The sequence below is a fragment of the Amborella trichopoda genome, chromosome 4, assembly GCF_054954075.1.
Source record: "Amborella trichopoda isolate Santa Cruz 75 chromosome 4, AtrichopodaSantaCruz75HAP2 v2.0, whole genome shotgun sequence".
Lineage (NCBI taxonomy): Eukaryota > Viridiplantae > Streptophyta > Magnoliopsida > Amborellales > Amborellaceae > Amborella > Amborella trichopoda.
In genome coordinates, this window is record NC_142339.1 from 12,663,272 (window position 1) to 12,682,513 (window position 19,242).

A 19,242-nucleotide genomic window follows, 5' to 3' on the forward strand; every position below is an offset into this window, starting at 1 on the left:
ATAATGATTTCAAACCATAATAATACTCAGGTTCCACAGCATAGTGTCCGGCTTGTCCGGCCTCGAGCACGACTCGATGACGTTGGCAAAGTCACCTTCGATAATAACTTTAACATATAACTTTAACATGTTAGGGGATTAGACGTGCCGCTCCCATCTTGAGCGCCCAAAGTTCAGTTCTGCTTCATTGACGTCGCAAAAATGCGAACTCCCATAATAAGACCACAAAGTAGCCTTACTGTGGTCTCCAAAAAGACCCCCATTAACCACTTACATAAAAGGTAATATAAAAAGAGAAACATGGAAACATTTCACATCGAATATGCGTATCTCTCCAAAAAGGTTCCTCTCTCCAAAAACCAAAAGCTCCTCTCTCTATCTTTCCTAGTTTTCTCTCTTTGGAAGCCCAAAAATGAAAACTCATAGGTGATCCATTGCAGGCTTGGGATTTGCACTTTGTGTATAATACTCCCAGTTCTAACAATCAGTTGTCGGCTTTGGGATACGGCCATCGAACTTTTGAACAGGAGGAGAAGCTCACAAAAAATATCTGAAAAATGTACGTGATTTCCATCCGATCTACTTGTTTTTGTGTTTTTGCTACTTTCCAAAACAATAACCATTATATGAGGAAGATTCTTGTTATAATGGAAAAGGAAAAAAATTAGACCAAAGAAAACATAAGAAAAAAGAAAAGCGTAAAACCAAAGGAAAACGAGGAACAATTGAGAAGATTTAGAAGATTTATTTGGGAGGATTTTTTAATTTCAAATTTTAAAAACTCCGTAAGAGAAAAAACTTGAAAGTTGGGTTTTTTAACACTTACATCTCACCATACTATCTAAAAATTGGATGGTCTCTATTCAATGTCAAGCCATTATCTTTTCGAATGCATAGAGGGTGCAATTACAAATTATTTTTATTAAGGTTAATTTATAAGTAGTAGATATTGCATCCCCAAACTTTGTGATTCTAAAATTAATTATAGATAGAGTATTACCTTTAAGAATAAATACCGTATACTCCTGCAGGCATTTTGTAAACCTGCAGCCATTTTGGAAGTTTGGTCATGTGAAAAGAATATAGATAGATATATATACATTTTGGTCCTAAAGTATATAACTGTAATAGCATCTGACTTTATGACATATCGATGTGTAAGTAGGAGTCGGTACACATGTGCTACATATTGTTTAATTTAATTAAATTAATTTTTTTAAAAAATATGATATTTGGAGATTCAATTTGGGAATATTAAAATAAATTATTAAAAATCCCAAAAAAAAGGAGAGTATATTTGTAACATGTTTATTTTTGTTTTCTATGATTTTGGAAAAGATTGAAAAGTAATTTGGTCATAGATACTTATTTTTATATTTTTCTATCTTTTTTGAGAACTTTTGGAAATACCCCCAATCTCAAACTCCGTTTCTAAAATATTTTTTTGCTACTTTTTTTTTTTTTTTAACTACAATTAGTTTGTTTAAAATTTTATTTGGAATATATCTTTTTTTTATTTTTTTGGAACTTTTTTGTTTTTTTTTAAAATTTTCATAGTTTTCAGCTACTAGAGTACTAGAGCCAAGTTACTCGGAGACGGGTGATTACTAGGCTTGTATTGGGCAAGTCGGCCCGATTCGACTTTTCGAACATTGGTTTACACTAGCTTCTACGAATGTTCCAAGCATTTCTCTTAGGGCTGGTTTGGCTCATTGGATTCAGATTTTTAGCAGCCACTTTTCTTGGAAAAGCTGGGCCAATCGTATTTGGTTTGCTTAGAATTGACATTTCTATTAGAATTGAGATTTCTGCGGGATTCTTGAATGCTCACTTTAAGCCTATATTTTGGAAATCTAAATGATCCATTTTGTTGCTAAAGAACAAAAAATAAATAAAATTTTAGAGAGGGAAACTATATCAAATTTTAGAGAGAGAAAGTATACGAAATTTTTTAGAGAGAGAAAAAAAAAAAAAAAAAAAAAAAAAATTAGAGAGAGAAACTATCTCAAATTTTTAGAGACAGAAACTATTTCAAATTTAAAGTTTTAGAGAGAGCGCATTAAAATTTTAGAGAGAAAAACTATCTCAAATCTTAAATTTTACAGAAAAAGTATTTTAAAATTGAGAAAAATTTATATAAGGTTGCAACCTTAAAATGTAGAATTACAGATGTACCTCAAAAATCCATCGGAAAAGGTTGTTTTAATATTGAAAGACCCTCTAATTGATCATCTCGACATCGAGATGTATGAATGTATATAAAAAAAAAAGATTTTGAGTCCTAAAAATAATGCATCTTGCAACACATTATCTAGACCGTCCATTTTCAAGATTTCACATGTTTATAGATCTACATGATTTTAACCATTTTTGGAGTTTAAAATTTTATAATTAGATATGAAAATAAATTTTTAGATAATCTTAAGAATTTTTTACACCAAACTTGCACGTTATGATAAATTTTGGAGGTGCGCCATAATTGGATTGTTTAAGATTGAAACCTTATAGAAACCGCACCCTTTAAAATTTAGAGAGATTAAACTACATTGAATTTTAGAGAGAGGAACTACTTAAAAAATTTTAGAGAAAAATATCTCAAAACATTTAGAGAGAGAAATTATCTCAATTTTTTAGTTTTAGAGAGAGAATATATTAAAATTTAAGAGATTAGAAACTGCATCAAATTTTAATCTTTAGGGAGATAAAATATCTTAAATAAAGAGATAAACTATATCAAATTTTAAATAAAGAAAGTACCTGAAATATTAAGAGAGATAAAATATTAAAAAAAAAATTAGATAGAGATACTATCTCAAATTTTAAGTTTTAGAGAGAGAAAGTATATTAAAATTTTAGAGAGAGAAACTACATGAAAATTTTAGAGAGATAAACAATTTCAAAATATAAGTTTTAGTGAGAGAAAGCATCTTAAATTTTTAGAGTGAGTAACTATATCAAATTTTAGAGTGAAAATATACCTAAAATTTCTCAGAAAAAAAAACTAACGTAAAATTTTTAGAAAAAACTATCTCAAATTTTAAGTTTTAGAGAGAGAAATTACCTTATAATTTTAGAGAGAGAAACTACCTGAAAATTTTAGAGAGAGAAACATTCTCAAAATTTAAGTTTTAGAGCGAGTGACTATATCAAATTTTAGAGTGAGAAAGTACTTAAATTTTTTTAGAGAGAGAAAATATATTAAAAAAATTTGAAAAAATTTATCTCAAATTTTAATGTTTAGAGAGAGAAAGTACTTTAAAATTTTAGAGAGAGAAACTATTTGAAATTGTCTTGAGAGAGAAACCATCTCAAACTTTTTATGAAGAGAAACTATCTCAAATTTTAAGTTTTAGAGAGAGAAAGTATCTCAAAATTTTAAATAGAGAAACTATATCAAATTTTAGTTTTTTGAAATATAGTGTATTAAAATTTTAGAGTAAAGAGAGAAACTATCTCAAAATTTTTAGAGAGAGAGAGGCTTTGTATTTTTAAAAAAACGATATTCCAAGCCATCCAAACAAAGAATTTACATTTCCTTAACTTTTGCCGGATGCGATCCAAACAACATACACCATATTCCATAAAATCTCATTCCCGTAAATCTCACTTCGAAGTTTGATCGAAATACCCAGGAATCCAAACGGACCCTTCAATTAAAGAAGTCCCTGTGTGCAGCTTTATTTCGCGACCCACAATCCAACCTACTTACAAAGCTCCTGAAAAGCAAAATGCAGAACACTTTTCTTTTGTGTTCATTGCAAAACACAATCGATAAAGCTCTCAAACATCACAATGGAAGCACCCTAATGTTAATATATACCACATTAAAGAGAAGAGGAGCGCTCTAAAAGCTTTTAAGCATCCCAATGCACAAACCTTTTATCAATCCAAAAGATTTGTTGAATTGCCGTTTGTATTTTTTAAAGGAAACAATTTATATAAGGTTGCAATTTTTTTTTTCTGTTTTTTTGATAATGTTACTAAAGCTTTATTAATCAGTGTATGGTAATATCCAATCAGATAGGGAAAACATATGAAATAAACAAATTTTGTATAGACTCCCTTTGTATATGAAATAAATAAATTCTGTATAGACACCCCTTGTTTTGCAAATCCATCGGCAATGTCATTAGCCTCCCTATACACATGCTGAAATGAGATTTGGAAACCCTCACACATATCCATAATATTTAGCCATTTCCTCTTCAATCTCCATAGTGGCCTGGATATAAGGTTGCAACCTTAAAATGTAGAACTATGGATGCATCTCAAAAATCTAAAGGAAAAAGTTATTTTAATGTTGAAAAACCCTGTGATTGATCATCTCGATAGCGAGATATATGACTATGAAAAATAGAAAGATTTTGAGTCTCAGAAATAGGACATCTTACAACATATTTTCTACACCGTCCATTTTCAAGATTTTCATGTGTTTATAGATCTACTTGATTTAAACCAGTTTTTAAATTTAAAATTTTATAATTAGATATAAAAATAGATTTTGAGATAATCTTAAGAACACTTTACATCAAAATTATATATTATGATAAAATTTGAAGGTGCACCTTAGTTGGATTGTTTAATGTTGCAACCTTATAGAAACCACACCCTTATTTAAATTAAGCCTCAACCCTTCAAAATTTATCGTGGTATATAATTTTGATGTAAAATGTTCTTAGGATTATCTCAAAATCTATTTTTATATCTAATTATAAAATTTTAAATTTAAAAAATGGTTAAAATTAAGTAGATCTACAAACAAATGAAAATCTTGAAAATGAACGATGTAGATAATATGTTGTAAAATGCACTATTTCTGAGACTTAAAATCTTTTTATTTTTCATGGTCATACATCTCGATGTCGAGATGATTAATCAAAGGGTTTTTCAACATTAAAACTACCTTTTCCGATGGATTTTTGAGATGCATCCTCTACATTATAAGGTTGCAACCTTATATAAACTTTTTCAATCTGAAAAGCACTTTGGGAATCAAAAATCTCTATAATGGCTCTAAAATTAATTTCCAATACTGACATAGAAATTTGAAGCTTAAAAATTGTACATATGTTGTAAATGTGTGAAACCTATTTTTAGGGAAAATTGGTGTAGATAATGTATTATAATATACAAAGTTTTAGGATTTGAAATGTTAATTTTCTTCACAACCATAATTATCAAGGCCCATATGAGTGATTTGAAGGTTTTCTAATACAAAATTATATTTTCAACTAGTTTTGAGGTGAGACATTACTTATTTTGACATTTCATAACCCCAAAAGAGAATACAATACCAAGGAGAACCGAAACATGTATGGGAAAGGGGTTAGGTCATAGTGGTAGCACCCATACCTTAATTGCACATCATGCTTTCCAATCTTACTCTCCAATCTAACCGATAGAAGTTCTATCGTCCCCCTTATCCCATTCTCAACAACATAGAAGTTCTATCCTCCCCTTATCCCATTTTGAATAGAGGACAAGAAGATCCTACAACATAAATGGGCTCCCCTTATAATATAGAAGTTCTATCCTCCCCTTTATCCCAGTCTGAATGGAGGGCAATAAGATTACCCAAATCACAATGTCATGTCTTTACACTGTTTTATTTTTAATTTTTTTTCTATAAACTAGTTGGACATCTATTCTTCTATTAAACTTGCAGTAGCAAAAAATATAAAAAAATATTTTTAATAAAATAAAATAATCAAAATACCTTTAAAAATTTCAAGGGATATTTTGATTATTATATTTTATTAAAAAATTATTTTAAATATTTTTTATAGGTGTCCCCAATGAAAAGATGGCACGTGCCAAATTTTACATTCATACAATTTATATAAAAAATTTAAAAAAAATATTTTTGAGACATCGGATCTAAGATCAAATGAGGAATAACTCTCATAATCAAAATTAAACGGCGGGAAGATTGGGGAAGATAGTACTTTTATGGAGTTGGGCGGGGGAGCATACAAACCTTTCCCAAACTCAAACAGGGATGGAGATTCCCTCGTATTTCACCACACGCGACATATGAGGTGCGGAAAGCTTAGAAGGTACGGCATCAATGAAAGCTTGCCACGAAGGCCCGCTCAGCGTGTGCAAGCCACACAATGCGGATGTGGTCGTAAAATCAATGTCAGGATCTTTAGGCGTCGGTCTCGCGCCACGTGTCATTTCCAGCTGGCTGTATTTTCTTTAAAATTTATTAATCACAACAAATTCCTTTTTGTGGTTAATTCTAATGTGATAAATCCTAACCGTGCGGATTGGGGGTGCCTCATCCTGACCGTTAAATATTTGTTTATTTTATTTTATGGATTTCTCAACAAATCTGGGCGAGATATTTGGAGGATAGGATCTTTAGACACGTGGAGAACTTGCGGTTAAGATTGGAGGAAGAAAAATCACAGAGGGAAGGGTCAACAAAAGGACAAGTTTGTGGGCCTTGAGAACTAAACGTCGTCAAATTAATTGGACAAAAAGGAACGCGAAAAGAATGTGCGACCAAAGGTAAAAAATTAAACACTGTTCTGGTGCCGTGAGCCACCACCCAAAGGACTAGTATGGGGTCAAATACCATGTGCAAATGTTTAAAGAAACCCCAAAGATTTTCTTTTCTTAAAATAGTGAGAGCTTTTTGAAATAATGAGAAACTATGGGTGTTTTTAGAAGATCTATCATTCATTTTAGAGAGGCATTGAGAGAAGATCTAGGATTCAATTAGTGTCGAGAAATGTGGTTGTATTGTAAAAAATAGAGTTACATATATATATATAAAAATTTTGAGATTAACCCATTAGTTCATATGAACATATGAGTCTTACGGCTCAGAATGAATTTGGGCCGATCTGATAGTCACAATTTCATTTCGTATTTAAATTTTAATATTTTTTTATAAATCTAAATAACTTGAAATTTTAGGCGTGTGTTCTTCAAAAATATGAGAATCTAATAAAAGCATAAAAAAAAATAATTTGTAGGAAATAAAAAAACCAAAATACCCCTGAAATATTTCAAGGGTATTTTGGTTAATTTATTTTACGAATTATTTTTTAAATATTTTTATTAGGTGCATCTTGATAAGAAGAATGAACGCTTAAAATTTCAAGTTATTTGAATTCATAAAAAAAAATATTCAAATTCAAATACGAAATGAGGTTATAACCGTCAAATCGGTCTAGATTCAATCTGGGCCGTTAGGCTCATATGTTCATATGAGTTAGTGGGCTAATCTCAGAATTTTCCATCTATATATATATATATATATATATATATATATAGGAAAAATATTATATAAGTCTATGGGGTAATGGAATAGTGTAAGCCTAATAGCCCAAATTCAATATGGGCTGATCTAATATTTACAAATACATTTCGTATATGGAATTTTAATACAAAGTTAAATCACATAAAATTTAAAGCATCCACTATTCTCATCAAGGTACACCTATAAAAATACTTAAAAAATAATTTTTTTAAAAAAAATTGATCAAAATACCTCTACAAATTTTAGGGTATTTTGATCTACTTATTTTTTATGAATTATTTTTATTAGATCCGCAAAAAGACAAGATTTGACAAAGTATTATTGTAATTCCTTTGAATATAATTTCATTTAAATTTGGAAGCATTTAAATGGTTTTGAAAAATTGACACTCCAGATTGAATCTTGTGGGTGGGTGATCCGGTTCTCGGGAGCCCTGGCATCAATCGATTCCCACCAGCTTGTATTTGCTATCATTATTGTTTTGTGAACATCTTCTTTGTTAATCTATCTCCACTAATCAGTCATTCTAGATCGAGATCGCCCATCCGAATCGTTCAAGCCATTGACTGTTTGGACAGGGCAATATGCCTCCTGAACACTGGCATTTACCACAGGGTAGGATTTTCGTGCTTGCATCTATTAAGGGTAGGGTTTAGGGGCTACCTGGGAGTCACCTATTCTACACCAACTATCCAAATCCATATTAGAGAGGATTTTGGTTCCAAAACTTCTTAGGTTTATCATCTCGAGAAAAGAAATTTTGAGCCTAAAAAATTTGTCTTATACTTTTTTCTAGACCATTCATTTTAGTTCTTTAAATATCATCATTTCTACACAATGGCAAAAACACGCAATACTTTGGGGTCGTAAGACTCTTGGTGGCCATGCGAGTAGGTGGAATTACTATGACTTTTTGGTTAAGGGATACTCAGTGAAGCTGGTTCTAGATCATTCACTTTGTATCTTTTTTTTTATTATTTTTTACAAGTTTTTGAGGGGTTAATCTCTTTTTATAAAGAACACATTTATTTTGTAACTCTCACATTCATGGTCTATATGAGTTGAGATCCAAATGTGACTACTGCCTTAATTCCCTTAAGTATAGTTAATTAAGATTAACAAATTATCACCAAACTGTTAATCTTATGTAACGAGCTAAACCTATCATTAGTCCACTAATGACTCACATAATAATATGTCATCCAAGTATTCCTACAATTTTATAAAAGACATTTAGAAATTAAATGAACTTTATATATCTATAATATAGAATAAAATTCTTACAATAAATCGAAACACGCCATTGGGTTCCCCCTCCAGTGAAAATGGGCTTTTTCTATAGTGCAACATCTTATTAAAACTAAAAAATAGATCCAAGTATATGGTATTGCCTCATGTTAACCACATGGGATTTCACATATACTACAATATGGCTTTTGTGCTATTATTGAAAAATAAATTCCCAGAAAAAAATGACCTGATAGGCCACATTTCCAACATGACTCTCCTGAAATAGGTATATCTGGGAAGGTGGGTGTATATTGTATGGATAGCATCAAAGAAGAAATTAGGGAGAGATAGAGAGAGAGAGAGAAGGGTGTATGCTGTTTAGATAGCATGTAAGAAGAAATTAAAAATAGAGGGAGAAGGGTGCATGTAGTTTGGATAGCATCTAAAAGAAAAGATAGAGAGTACCTAGAGAGAGAACAACGATAGCATAATGTTCTATTATGTGGGATTCAATACCTAGAGAGAGTTCGTAACTAGGAAGAGAAAAAGTTCCTATCTATAGAGAGACCAACAATTGTGTAGTGCCCTATTTGGTTGGAATACTGAGAGAGAAACCAACTAAAAAAAATTATTTTTGAATCTACATGAATACTGTTTCATGAAGATCACAATTCCACCAAGTGGAATAGTGATTTCCTTATTTTGGCCTCCAAAAAATGGAGATGCCTTGCTGAGAAAGACGCATCTTCATGCATTTTTCAAATTTGGAGATCATCGATCTCTATGGAGGGACGTGTCCTAAAAAGGCATCTCTAGGTATCCAAATGCACCCTTAAACGAAAGAGATGCTAGGGACAGAGGTACCATACCTAACCTATGTATGACCTTTGGTATATGGAAGGAGCATCCACTGTCATTTTCAATGCCAGTGGAGTTTATACATCGGGACAAGTTGTTTTTTATGGAACTGTAATTCTCATTGGCTCATTGTGAACAATGAGATAAAATTGACTCACCCAAAGAAAAAAACTAAAAAAAAGAGCTCGGTGTTAATTGGTTAACACTTATAGTTTGCAAAGATATGTCTTAGGCTCAATTCGTACCGTAGGTGTTGCCCAAAAAAAAAAAACAATGAGACGAAACTAGAGCTCTTGATGGAAAATATCAACTTGAATAAATTTGTATTATATTAAAAAAATTATTTGTTTGGTGATCACCAGGGTCGATGTTTGACACAGTCGAATGTGTACTATGTGTTATCTACCGTACACAACTATTCATGTTTTACTCCTTGTATTACGTGCTAATGCACACCTAATACAACACTAAATATTCAACTATTCAAGCTTTGTCGTACATTGCGAATTTGAAATCATGTTGGGGCGTTGCTAGCACGCCAGCGTTATTTTCAACATGTTTAAACCCTCCATTAGATTTCGGATTGCAAAGGTATATAAGAAGATTATATTTTTTTTAGTTCGGATTGAAAAAGGTATATACAAAGATTATATATTTTTAGTACAAGGATGTCACAATCACTTTAAAATGTCGGATTTTAAATGGAATGATTGTAAGCATGTTATTGGCTAGAGTCAAAGTTCAAAAGAAATTTTCGCGAACTTTATGAGACATCCCAAGCCATATTGATTTGAAATTTTATGGCAAAGAGTAATTATAACTTCCCTTTTCTATTTACCTCAGGTTACCTGGTCTGGATCAGCCGGGTTGTAAAAAATGATGACAAATTTATCAAAATATCTATAAGATATGAATTAGTTAGCATTTTTACTTACATGATCCTGAGTTGGAATAGCCAGAAATGTGTAAAATACTAAATATTCCATCTCTCATGAGTATTTTGATAAGGTTTTAAATAATGAAAAAAATAAAAAAGGGTCATGGACATAGAGAAACCAAGTCATATCAGTCCCCTTTCTTAAACCTTGGTTCCTTCAAATCCACTTTAGAGTTATGAGCCTCTCTATACAACTTTGCATGAGATCACTGCCCTTTTTTAATTGAGATAAGGAATTGTATACTATGAGATGTTACAAAGAGGTCACAATTGTTATGAGATGTCAAATTGGATGACAGATTGCATTCAAGCATTTATTTTTGGACTCGTTTGTAATCATTGATACACTCAAACTACCCGATTTGAAATCCGACTTTTTTTTAACCTCAATTGTAATCATTGATACACTCAAACTATCGATTTGAAATCTGATGAACAAAAGTGATTGTGACTTCTTTATTTTAAAAGTAATTGGTCTCTTTGTATATTTTTTCTTGAGATAATAGCATGTAAAGCGGTTAAAAATCCCCTTAACCCAGCTAATTTAGCTGTGCTAAGCATATACTACTTGGACTCAAATTTATAACAACTTCATTCAAAGATTTTCTATCATTTATGGATGAGCATGTGAGGTGCTCATAAAAATTCAAGTTACTCCCCTAGATATTGCTGTTGTGCATACTCCAAAATAAATATACATAATAGAATATGAAGTTCTATACAGAAGCGTGTCTACTGTGCTCCTGCAGGAGCAATATTGTGTATATACTCCCTCACTGAAAAGACCTATTTCAGAGGTTATTTTTATTCTAAAATTTTGCAAACTACATAAAGAATCACTATATGGTTATTTCCGCAAGAAAAACTTTGAATTTGCCTTTTTGCCACACGTACAACTAACCCTTCAAAAATTGGACACTCTCGATTCAATCTTGAAGCATTAACTTTTTCCAGTACATAATAGTGAGTATTTCGGAATTTCTTTTAAAACTAAAATTAGTCTCTCCAGGCATTACTTTTTTTCGGATACATAGTGAATATTTCAGAATTTATTTTAAAACTAAAATTAGTCTCTCACTGGTTGTAGAGAATACATCCCAAAAAGGTATCCCTGACATATGTTTTATCGAAGCGGAGTAAACGAATAGCATACTCGTAAGGGAGTAGAAAATCTTTTGGGTCAAACCTACTCCCTTGAGTAACTTTGGTAGGAGAGAGATGCTTTTGGAGAATGTATAAATTTTTTACCAAAAAGAATAAGAATTTAGACGAAACAGGGAAAAGAGAGGAGAGGGTTGTAAATGCAAGGTGGAGTACTGGTAGTAGAAGGGCAGCGATTGGTGGGTTTGTTCCGAAAGGCCGCATCTGGGGTGGGGGGGATGGGTAAAAGGGTGAAAGGTTGGCTCTTTGAGAGCAGAAGGAGTCACCTTGGCCCGTGTGTGTAGGTTCATTATTTGGCTGTTGGCTACTCCCATCCGCCACTTCACAATCCATTAGGCCCCCTTGTATCTCTAAACTGTAGGCCTCACGTCCAGGCGGCGCTCACAGCTTCTCTTTCTCTCTCTACAATTCTAGAGAGAGAAAGATATAGAGTGAGCCCCACTCCCTCCTAAACCCGGCCTTGGGCCGGCCCCTTCCTTCTCTTTTCCACACAACCCAACCAACCCCTCCCCTCCCCTCCCCTCCCCTCTCCTCTCTCTATATAACTCCTTTCTCCCTCCTCTCACTTTTCTTCAATAGACCACTCCTCATTCTCTCTCTGCAGTAACTCTTTCTCAATCGAGCACTTTCACAGGGTTGTTGGCCCTAGGCTCCCATGGCGGCCTCTGTCGAGAATCGGCAGTTCATTCGCCTGGAGTCAGGCCTTGGCAAAGTCCCCGGAATTGGCTTTGTGAAGTCACCCCACTCCCGCCCTGACTCCCCCATTCGCAACTCGTCGCGCTCTTTCACCTCCACCAGATCCTCCTCTCTTCCTGCCACAAAACACCAGACTATCGACCCTGACACTGAGTCGGAATCCGAAGATGATGAGCTTGGGCCTCAATGGCCCCCCTCATCCGTATCTGAGGCCCCAATCCTTGACCCGCGTGATGAAGGCACCGCTGACTCGTGGGTAAAGCGCCACCCCTCTCTGATTCGACTCACTGGAAAGCACCCTTTCAACTGTGAACCCCCACTCCCGAAGCTGATGCAGCATGGGTTCATCACCCCAGCACCCCTCCACTACGTGCGAAACCACGGGCCGGTTCCGAAGGGCACGTGGGACGAGTGGTCAGTGGAGGTGAGCGGACTGGTGAGCCGCCCTACCAAGCTCACCATGGACCAGATCGTCAATGATTTCGCTCCCCACGAATTCCCCGTCACTCTCGTATGCGCCGGCAACCGGCGCAAGGAGCAGAACATGGTTAAACAGACCGTCGGTTTCAATTGGGGAGCATCCGGCATATCAACATCAGTATGGCGAGGAGCTCATCTGCGCGACGTGCTCAAACGATGCGGTATCATGAGCCGAAAGCGCGGGGCGCTCTACGTCTATTTCGAGGGGGCAGAGGATTTACCTGGTGGTGGGGGATCCAAGTATGGAACCAGCTTGAGACGTGAGCTCGCCATGGATCCTGTGCGTGATATAATATTGGCATATAAGCAGAATGGTGCGCCTTTGGCGCCGGACCACGGCTACCCGGTGCGCATGATCATACCGGGTTTCATCGGCGGGCGCATGGTGAAGTGGCTGAGGCGCATAGTGGTGACCGAGAAGGAGTCGGAAAACCACTATCACTACAAGGATAACAGGGTGTTGCCCTCACATGTCGACGCCGAGCTCGCAAACGCCGAAGGTGAGGGAGGGCTTTCTTCTGTATTGTAGTTTATAGTTCTAGACAGAGAAAGTGTAGTTCTAGAGAGAGAAAGAGAAAACTGAAGGCTTTCTTCTGTATTGTAGTTTACGGTTCTAGAGAGAGAAAGTATAGTTCTAGAAAGAGAAAGTTTTAGGATTTGAAGAAGTCTGTATCCAGAGAGAGAAAAATTAGCGTACGTTTCCAAGAAAAACGTCAGAGTCCGTTGTGTACGTGTATGAAACGAAAAGTAAGGCCTTTAATGCTCTGTCCTGTTTAGAGAGAGAAAGCCATTACTGTTTACGTGTGAAGAGAGAGAGAAGTCAAGGCTTTAATGGTTATTGTCTTGTTTAGAGAGAGAAAGACTGGTAGCTAGAGAGAGATAGAACTGTCTTGTTTAGAGAGACAAATAAGGTTAGCTAGAGAGAGAGATGCTAAACGGTATTTGCGTGTGTTGAATGGCAGGGTGGTGGTACAAGCCGGAATACATAATCAACGAGCTGAATATTAACTCCGTTATAACGACACCGAGCCACGAGGAGATACTGCCAATCAACTCGGCCACCACGCAGAGGCCCTACACGATGAAGGGATACGCATATTCCGGTAAGTGGGACCCAGTTCGAATCTCTTTGCGTCCTGTGCTCCGGGCAGATGCCCCTCCTGTTTCCTCTCTCTCTCTCTCTCTCTTTTTAGGGTTTTTTTTTCTCCTAGAGAGAGAGAGCTGAATGCGACTCTCATGTTTTTTTGTTCAATGGGATAAAAGTTTCATGCGTCGGGGAACGTATTTCTATATTTGTATCACCTGATGGGTAAAGCATACATTTTAAAGGTGGACACAAAAATAATTGAAATTAATAGTTCAAATGTTTTTTTACACAAAATTAATATTTTTTATTTTTAAGATTTATTTTGTTTTTTTATATTCATAATCTCTATATTAGATATAATATGTCATTAAAAATTGGATAAAAAATCCATCAAAAAAAAGGGACTCATTTCTACATAGACTCATGGGAACCGTATCCAAAAAAAAGGTTATGTAAAGTTGCAACTTAAAATTGTAGAATTAAGGTGCACATCAAGCACCACAAAATTTATCAGAAAATACTTTTTTTGTTATTAAAAAATCCTTTAACCGATCATCTCAACCGACATCGAGATGTACCGATATGGAAAGATAAAAGATTTTGGATCTAAAAAATAGCAGCCTATTTTTCAAATCTTTTATATTTTTACTATTTTTTAAATTTAAAATTTTTATAATTAGATTCGAAAATAAATTCTCTAACGACTCTAATAAGTTTTGAATTGCCTCTTACTTTAATGGGCAACTTTATGCAAACGGCACGGCACTCTTTAAAAAATTGAAAAGTGCTTTTTAGTTTTTTATGTTAACCACTCATTTTCCTTGATAAAACACTATGATGTTAGGCATAAGCAATGAATCCGGATTCAAATCCACCGTCTATACATCGTTCCATTTTTTTTTCCCCATAAAATAAAGACGCCCTTATGAGAAGGACGTGAAAGTACACTATATAAAATAGCAAACAACTAGGTTGTTCCTTTTTCCGTGGAACTGCTGGCATAATAAGCTTCAAAATATGGCTTGGGACTTGAAAGTAAGACTGGGGAGGTATTTTGAAAGATGTCATGGATAGCTTTTGTCATATTCTAAATAATTTTCAAAATTTTCAAACGTCATAACCCGTGGGAAAATTGCCCTGCGTGCTTATTTACGGTGGTATGGCGTCCCTCGTAATACAACGGGGCCACATAACAAAGACACAGAGCTCAGCTCCGATCAGGGTCTTAAAAGACGCCCATTCGGATCATGATTGTATGATTCAGATTAAGAATTGGTGAGATCGATCTGGTCTCACCATGTATAGGGACAAGATCGATTTGGCCCCTCCATTGGGAATTAGCTAGTTTTCTTTAAGAACTGGTCGGTTCTTTTATCGAACGGATCAGTTCTGTTTAAAAACTAACCAATTCAACGTGATCTTTTATTTTTTATTTTTGTTTGTTTTTTTTTTATTTTATATTTTAAAATTACGTACAGACACAAAAATTAGTGGGAAATATGAAATGATCCATATTTTCTCAAATATTATGCCGAGAGTCTGTCTCTTTGCGTATCTTTTTTTTTTTTTTTTTTTTTTTGTGCACTTTTTTCTTAAAACTAGTTTTAAATTTTTTCTTTTGTTTTTTTGGAACATAGGGCTGTGACTTAAGATTCAGGTCACTTTTGGACTAGTTCAGTGTCTGAACTGTTAGACAACTCTAGAAATTAAAAAATTAGGGGTTCGATTTTTTGCATTGCACCAAAAACATCTCCAAATCTTAGGTTCAAAAAAATAAAACGAATAATTAAAACTGATCTGACATTGATAACATTGGAGGAAAAACTAAAGGAAAAAAAAAAGAGTCCGTACTGACCCTCCCATAAGGAATCTGAATCTTTTCATATTTCTACTAATTTTTAATGTTTGTACATAACTACGTAGTGTTTCCCTTTATTCTTTTATAAACTGGATTGCCTATTCGGACCATCGCAGTCACCAATCCGATAGGAAAAGAAAGTGATTGTTAGGAAGTACGAATGTCCCAACCTTTATACCAAGGGTCAAGTATTGGTTTGAGCGGATGAGTTGTAATCGTAAAAGATGCGGTGGTCCTTTGGCCTTTCGCGTGATGCTAGGCTTGTCTTTGAGGTTGCTATCGTTAATCCAGCAGACCAAGGAAAACCCATGACGCACAAAGTCCAAGCTCCAATTAATAGCTATTTAGAATATGTTTATTACACAAGTAGGGCACACTCTGCATCCTAAAAGAGCCCGCGCTTAATTGGTGAACGCTTGATGGTTTGCAACGCAACATCGTAGGCTCAATTCCTATCAAGGTATGGGCCTTCATTTTAAAAAAGAAACATACTCACCTAAAAAATAGTAGGTATTATATTGTGAGACACTTATAGTTTTGAGTCTAATCAATGACACAATTACTCTTACTCGGCTAAATTCCTATCAAGGTATAGGCCCTCCTCTAGAAAAAGAACATACTCACCTAAAAAATAGTAGGTATATCGTGAGACACTCAGTTTTGAATCTAATCAACGACACAATTACACTTACCCGATTCTTATATAGTATGAGATATGTTTATGTACGCAGTTTATGAGAAACCTGTTGATATGTGACGGACAAAAATGAATGACTTTCTCAAACTAAAATGACATGATATCTTTATAGAACCTTTTTTAGATCATTTGGGAATTTTACAGCCCCAACAGCAACGTGATTTATGTGTTGGAAGTTTACGAGAACCTAGTTTGATATATGACGAACAACTATGATTGTGATTTTATTGTATTGAAAATAAATGATATTTTTATATAATTTTTTTTTATATTATTAGAGAATTTTACAGCCTCGTCAGAAACGTGACTCATGTGTTGGTGCTTTGAGCAGGTGGGGGCAAAAAGGTTACTAGAGTTGAGGTGACCACTGATGGAGGTGAGACGTGGCTCTTGTGCAGTCTTGACCACCCTGAGAGGCCTAACCGCTATGGCAAGTACTGGTGCTGGTGCTTTTGGTCCTTGGAGCTGGAAGTTTTGGACCTTCTAGCTACTAAAGAGATTGCTGTGCGGGCTTGGGATGAGACCCACAACACCCAGCCTGAGAAGCTCAATTGGAACGTCATGGTGAGTATCAAGCACCTATCTCCTTCTTCCTCTTTCTGTGTAAGTAGTGCTTAAAATCTCGGCCGGACCAACTCGGACTTACCCAAATAACTTGGGATTATCACCCTGGTATGCTGGAGTATCTGAGTGAGGTGATCCGACTCGGGGATTAAAAACAATTCAATTTTTTTTAAAAAAATCGATTGGTAATAAAATATTTTAAAATTAAGAATTTATCTGTAATATATATTTATATATATTTCTATCATTTTAACAAATATTGGACAATGTTTTGGTCATTTTACATTTTCCCTTTTTTTCATATTATTTCCAAAATACCCTTCTTACTAATTAATCTTTCAAAATCCATTTTTCATTACTTATTTAACCCATGCGTTTTGTTTAATTTCACTTTAAACATATTTTACCTTTTTCCAAGCTTTTGTTTTATTTTTATTTTTAACAGTTTTTGCCTTGGCATTCCAAGTTACTCGGCTCGGTCAAGGGTCGAGCACTGTGGGCGGGTCATGTTTTCCAACAATGGTATGTAAGCATTCTCCATTGGAGAGACCTTGTTGAAGGTTTGCTCGTTATTTTTTACAGGGTATGATGAATAACTGCTGGTTTAAGGTGAAAACCAACATTTGCAGACCGCACAAGGGCGAGATTGGTCTGGTGTTCGAGCACCCGACCCAGCCAGGCAGCCAGTCCGGTGGCTGGATGGCGCGCCAAAAGCATCTTGAGACGTTCGAGGAGGCCAAAACCCTGAAGAAGAGTGTCTCCTCCCCCTTCATGAACACCGCATCCAAGAGCCTCTCCATGTCCGAGGTCCAGCGTCACTCCACCGCCGAGTCTGCCTGGATTGTGGTCCACCGACACGTCTACGACTGCACCAAGTTCTTGAAGGACCATCCCGGCGGTGCGGACAGTATACTGATAAATGCAGGCACCGACTGCACTGATGAATTCGATGCCATCCACTCCGACAAGGCAAAGTCGATGCTCGAGTCGTATAGGATTGGCGAGCTCATCACCACGGGCTACGCCTCCTCCTCATCCGCCGACAATTCACCAAACACTTCAGTGCATGGTGCTTCAAATTTCTCCCACTTGGCCACCATTAGTGAAAGCTCTGTTTCTAGGCCTGTGGCCTTAGTCCCGAGGGCCAAGACACCATGCACATTGACATCGAAGATCATTCTTTCAGACGACTCCCGCTTGTTTAGGTTCAGCCTCCCCACCCCTGATCATGTTTTGGGCTTACCCACCGGCAAGCACTTGATGGTATCAGCAAAGATCGAGGGGAAACTCTGTATCCGATCTTACACACCGACGAGCCCACCTGACCAGGTCGGCTCGTTCGATCTCCTGATCAAGGTCTACTTCAAGGGAGTGCACCCCAATTTCCCGAATGGCGGGCTCATGTCACAGTACCTCGAGTCGCTTCCCCTTGGCTCCATCGTCGATATCAAGGGGCCCGTCGGCCACATTGAGTACACAGGGAGAGGAGGGTTCACAGTTGGGGGCAAACACAGGCAAGCCAAGAGGCTCACCATGTTAGCTGGTGGGACTGGGATCACACCTATATACCAAGTTATGCAGGCCATTCTCAAGGACCCGGAGGACCACACTGAGATGCACCTGGTGTATGCGAATCGCAGAGAAGAAGACATACTGCTGAGAACTGAGATCGATAAGTGGGCGAGAGAGGATTCGAGACTCAAGGTCTGGTACGTGTTGAGTAATCCTAAGGACCACGGTTGGAGTTACAGTGTTGGGTACATAACTGAGGGGATTTTGAGGGAGCATATTCCTGGTGGATCAGATGATACTCTCGCTCTGATATGTGGTCCTTCTCCTATGATCCAGTTTGCTGTATTGCCTAATCTCGAGAAGATGGATTATGATGTGAAGAACTCGTGCTTACTGTTCTAGTTCAAGCAAACGTGTCTTTCCCTCTCTATACTTACTCTCTCTAAAAACTCATTCTCTTTCTCTTCACTGTATATACTGCGGTTCCTGCATTATTTTTCTTTTGTGTAAATAAGATCGGTACAGGAGCGGGCTGGGTAGTGTAGAGGCACGATCGTGCCTATTATTCTTTCTCTAATGAAGCCATTGATTTTGTCCACTTTATTGCTATTGTAAATTATATAATAAACAAGCTACAATGGCACTTTGTGGGGTTGGTAATGGGCCGGGCCACTGGTACAGTACCTGCAATTATTCTATGGAGATGATTCTCTTTGGGGTAATGGCATCTCTTCCTTTTTCAGTAGAGAGATTTTTTTTTTTCTTTTGATAATCTTTTTCAATGGAGAGATTCTTTATAGTGGTTTAATATGTATATCAATATAGTGGCCCAATCTCTTGACCACAGAGTATGCTATTGTTGTGGGAAGCAGATACATACATACTTTATTAT

The 19,242-nt window shown here is 35.9% G+C and overlaps 1 protein-coding gene across 1 annotated transcript; it reads left to right on the top strand.

Moving 5' to 3' along the window:
- Positions 1-10,756: 10,756 nt before the first annotated feature.
- LOC18423189 (nitrate reductase [NADH] 1) lies at positions 10,757-18,948 on the top strand. The gene is made up of 4 exons (XM_006827791.4): positions 10,757-13,132; positions 13,595-13,735; positions 16,606-16,838; positions 17,421-18,948. The coding sequence occupies exons 1-4, from the start codon at positions 12,112-12,114 to the stop codon at positions 18,750-18,752; spliced, it is 2,727 nt and encodes a 908-aa protein (XP_006827854.2). The 5' UTR covers positions 10,757-12,111; the 3' UTR covers positions 18,753-18,948.
- The last annotated feature ends 294 nt before the right edge of the window (positions 18,949-19,242 follow it).

Coding starts and splice junctions, on each gene's coding strand:
- LOC18423189 (XM_006827791.4), top strand. CDS start 12,112: ATGGCGGCCTCTGTCGAGAATCGGCAGTTCATTCGCCTGGAGTCAGGC. Junction 13,736..16,605: donor GAAGGGATACGCATATTCCG/GTAAGTGGGACC, acceptor TGCTTTGAGCAG/GTGGGGGCAAAAAGGTTACT. Junction 16,839..17,420: donor AGCTCAATTGGAACGTCATG/GTGAGTATCAAG, acceptor TATTTTTTACAG/GGTATGATGAATAACTGCTG.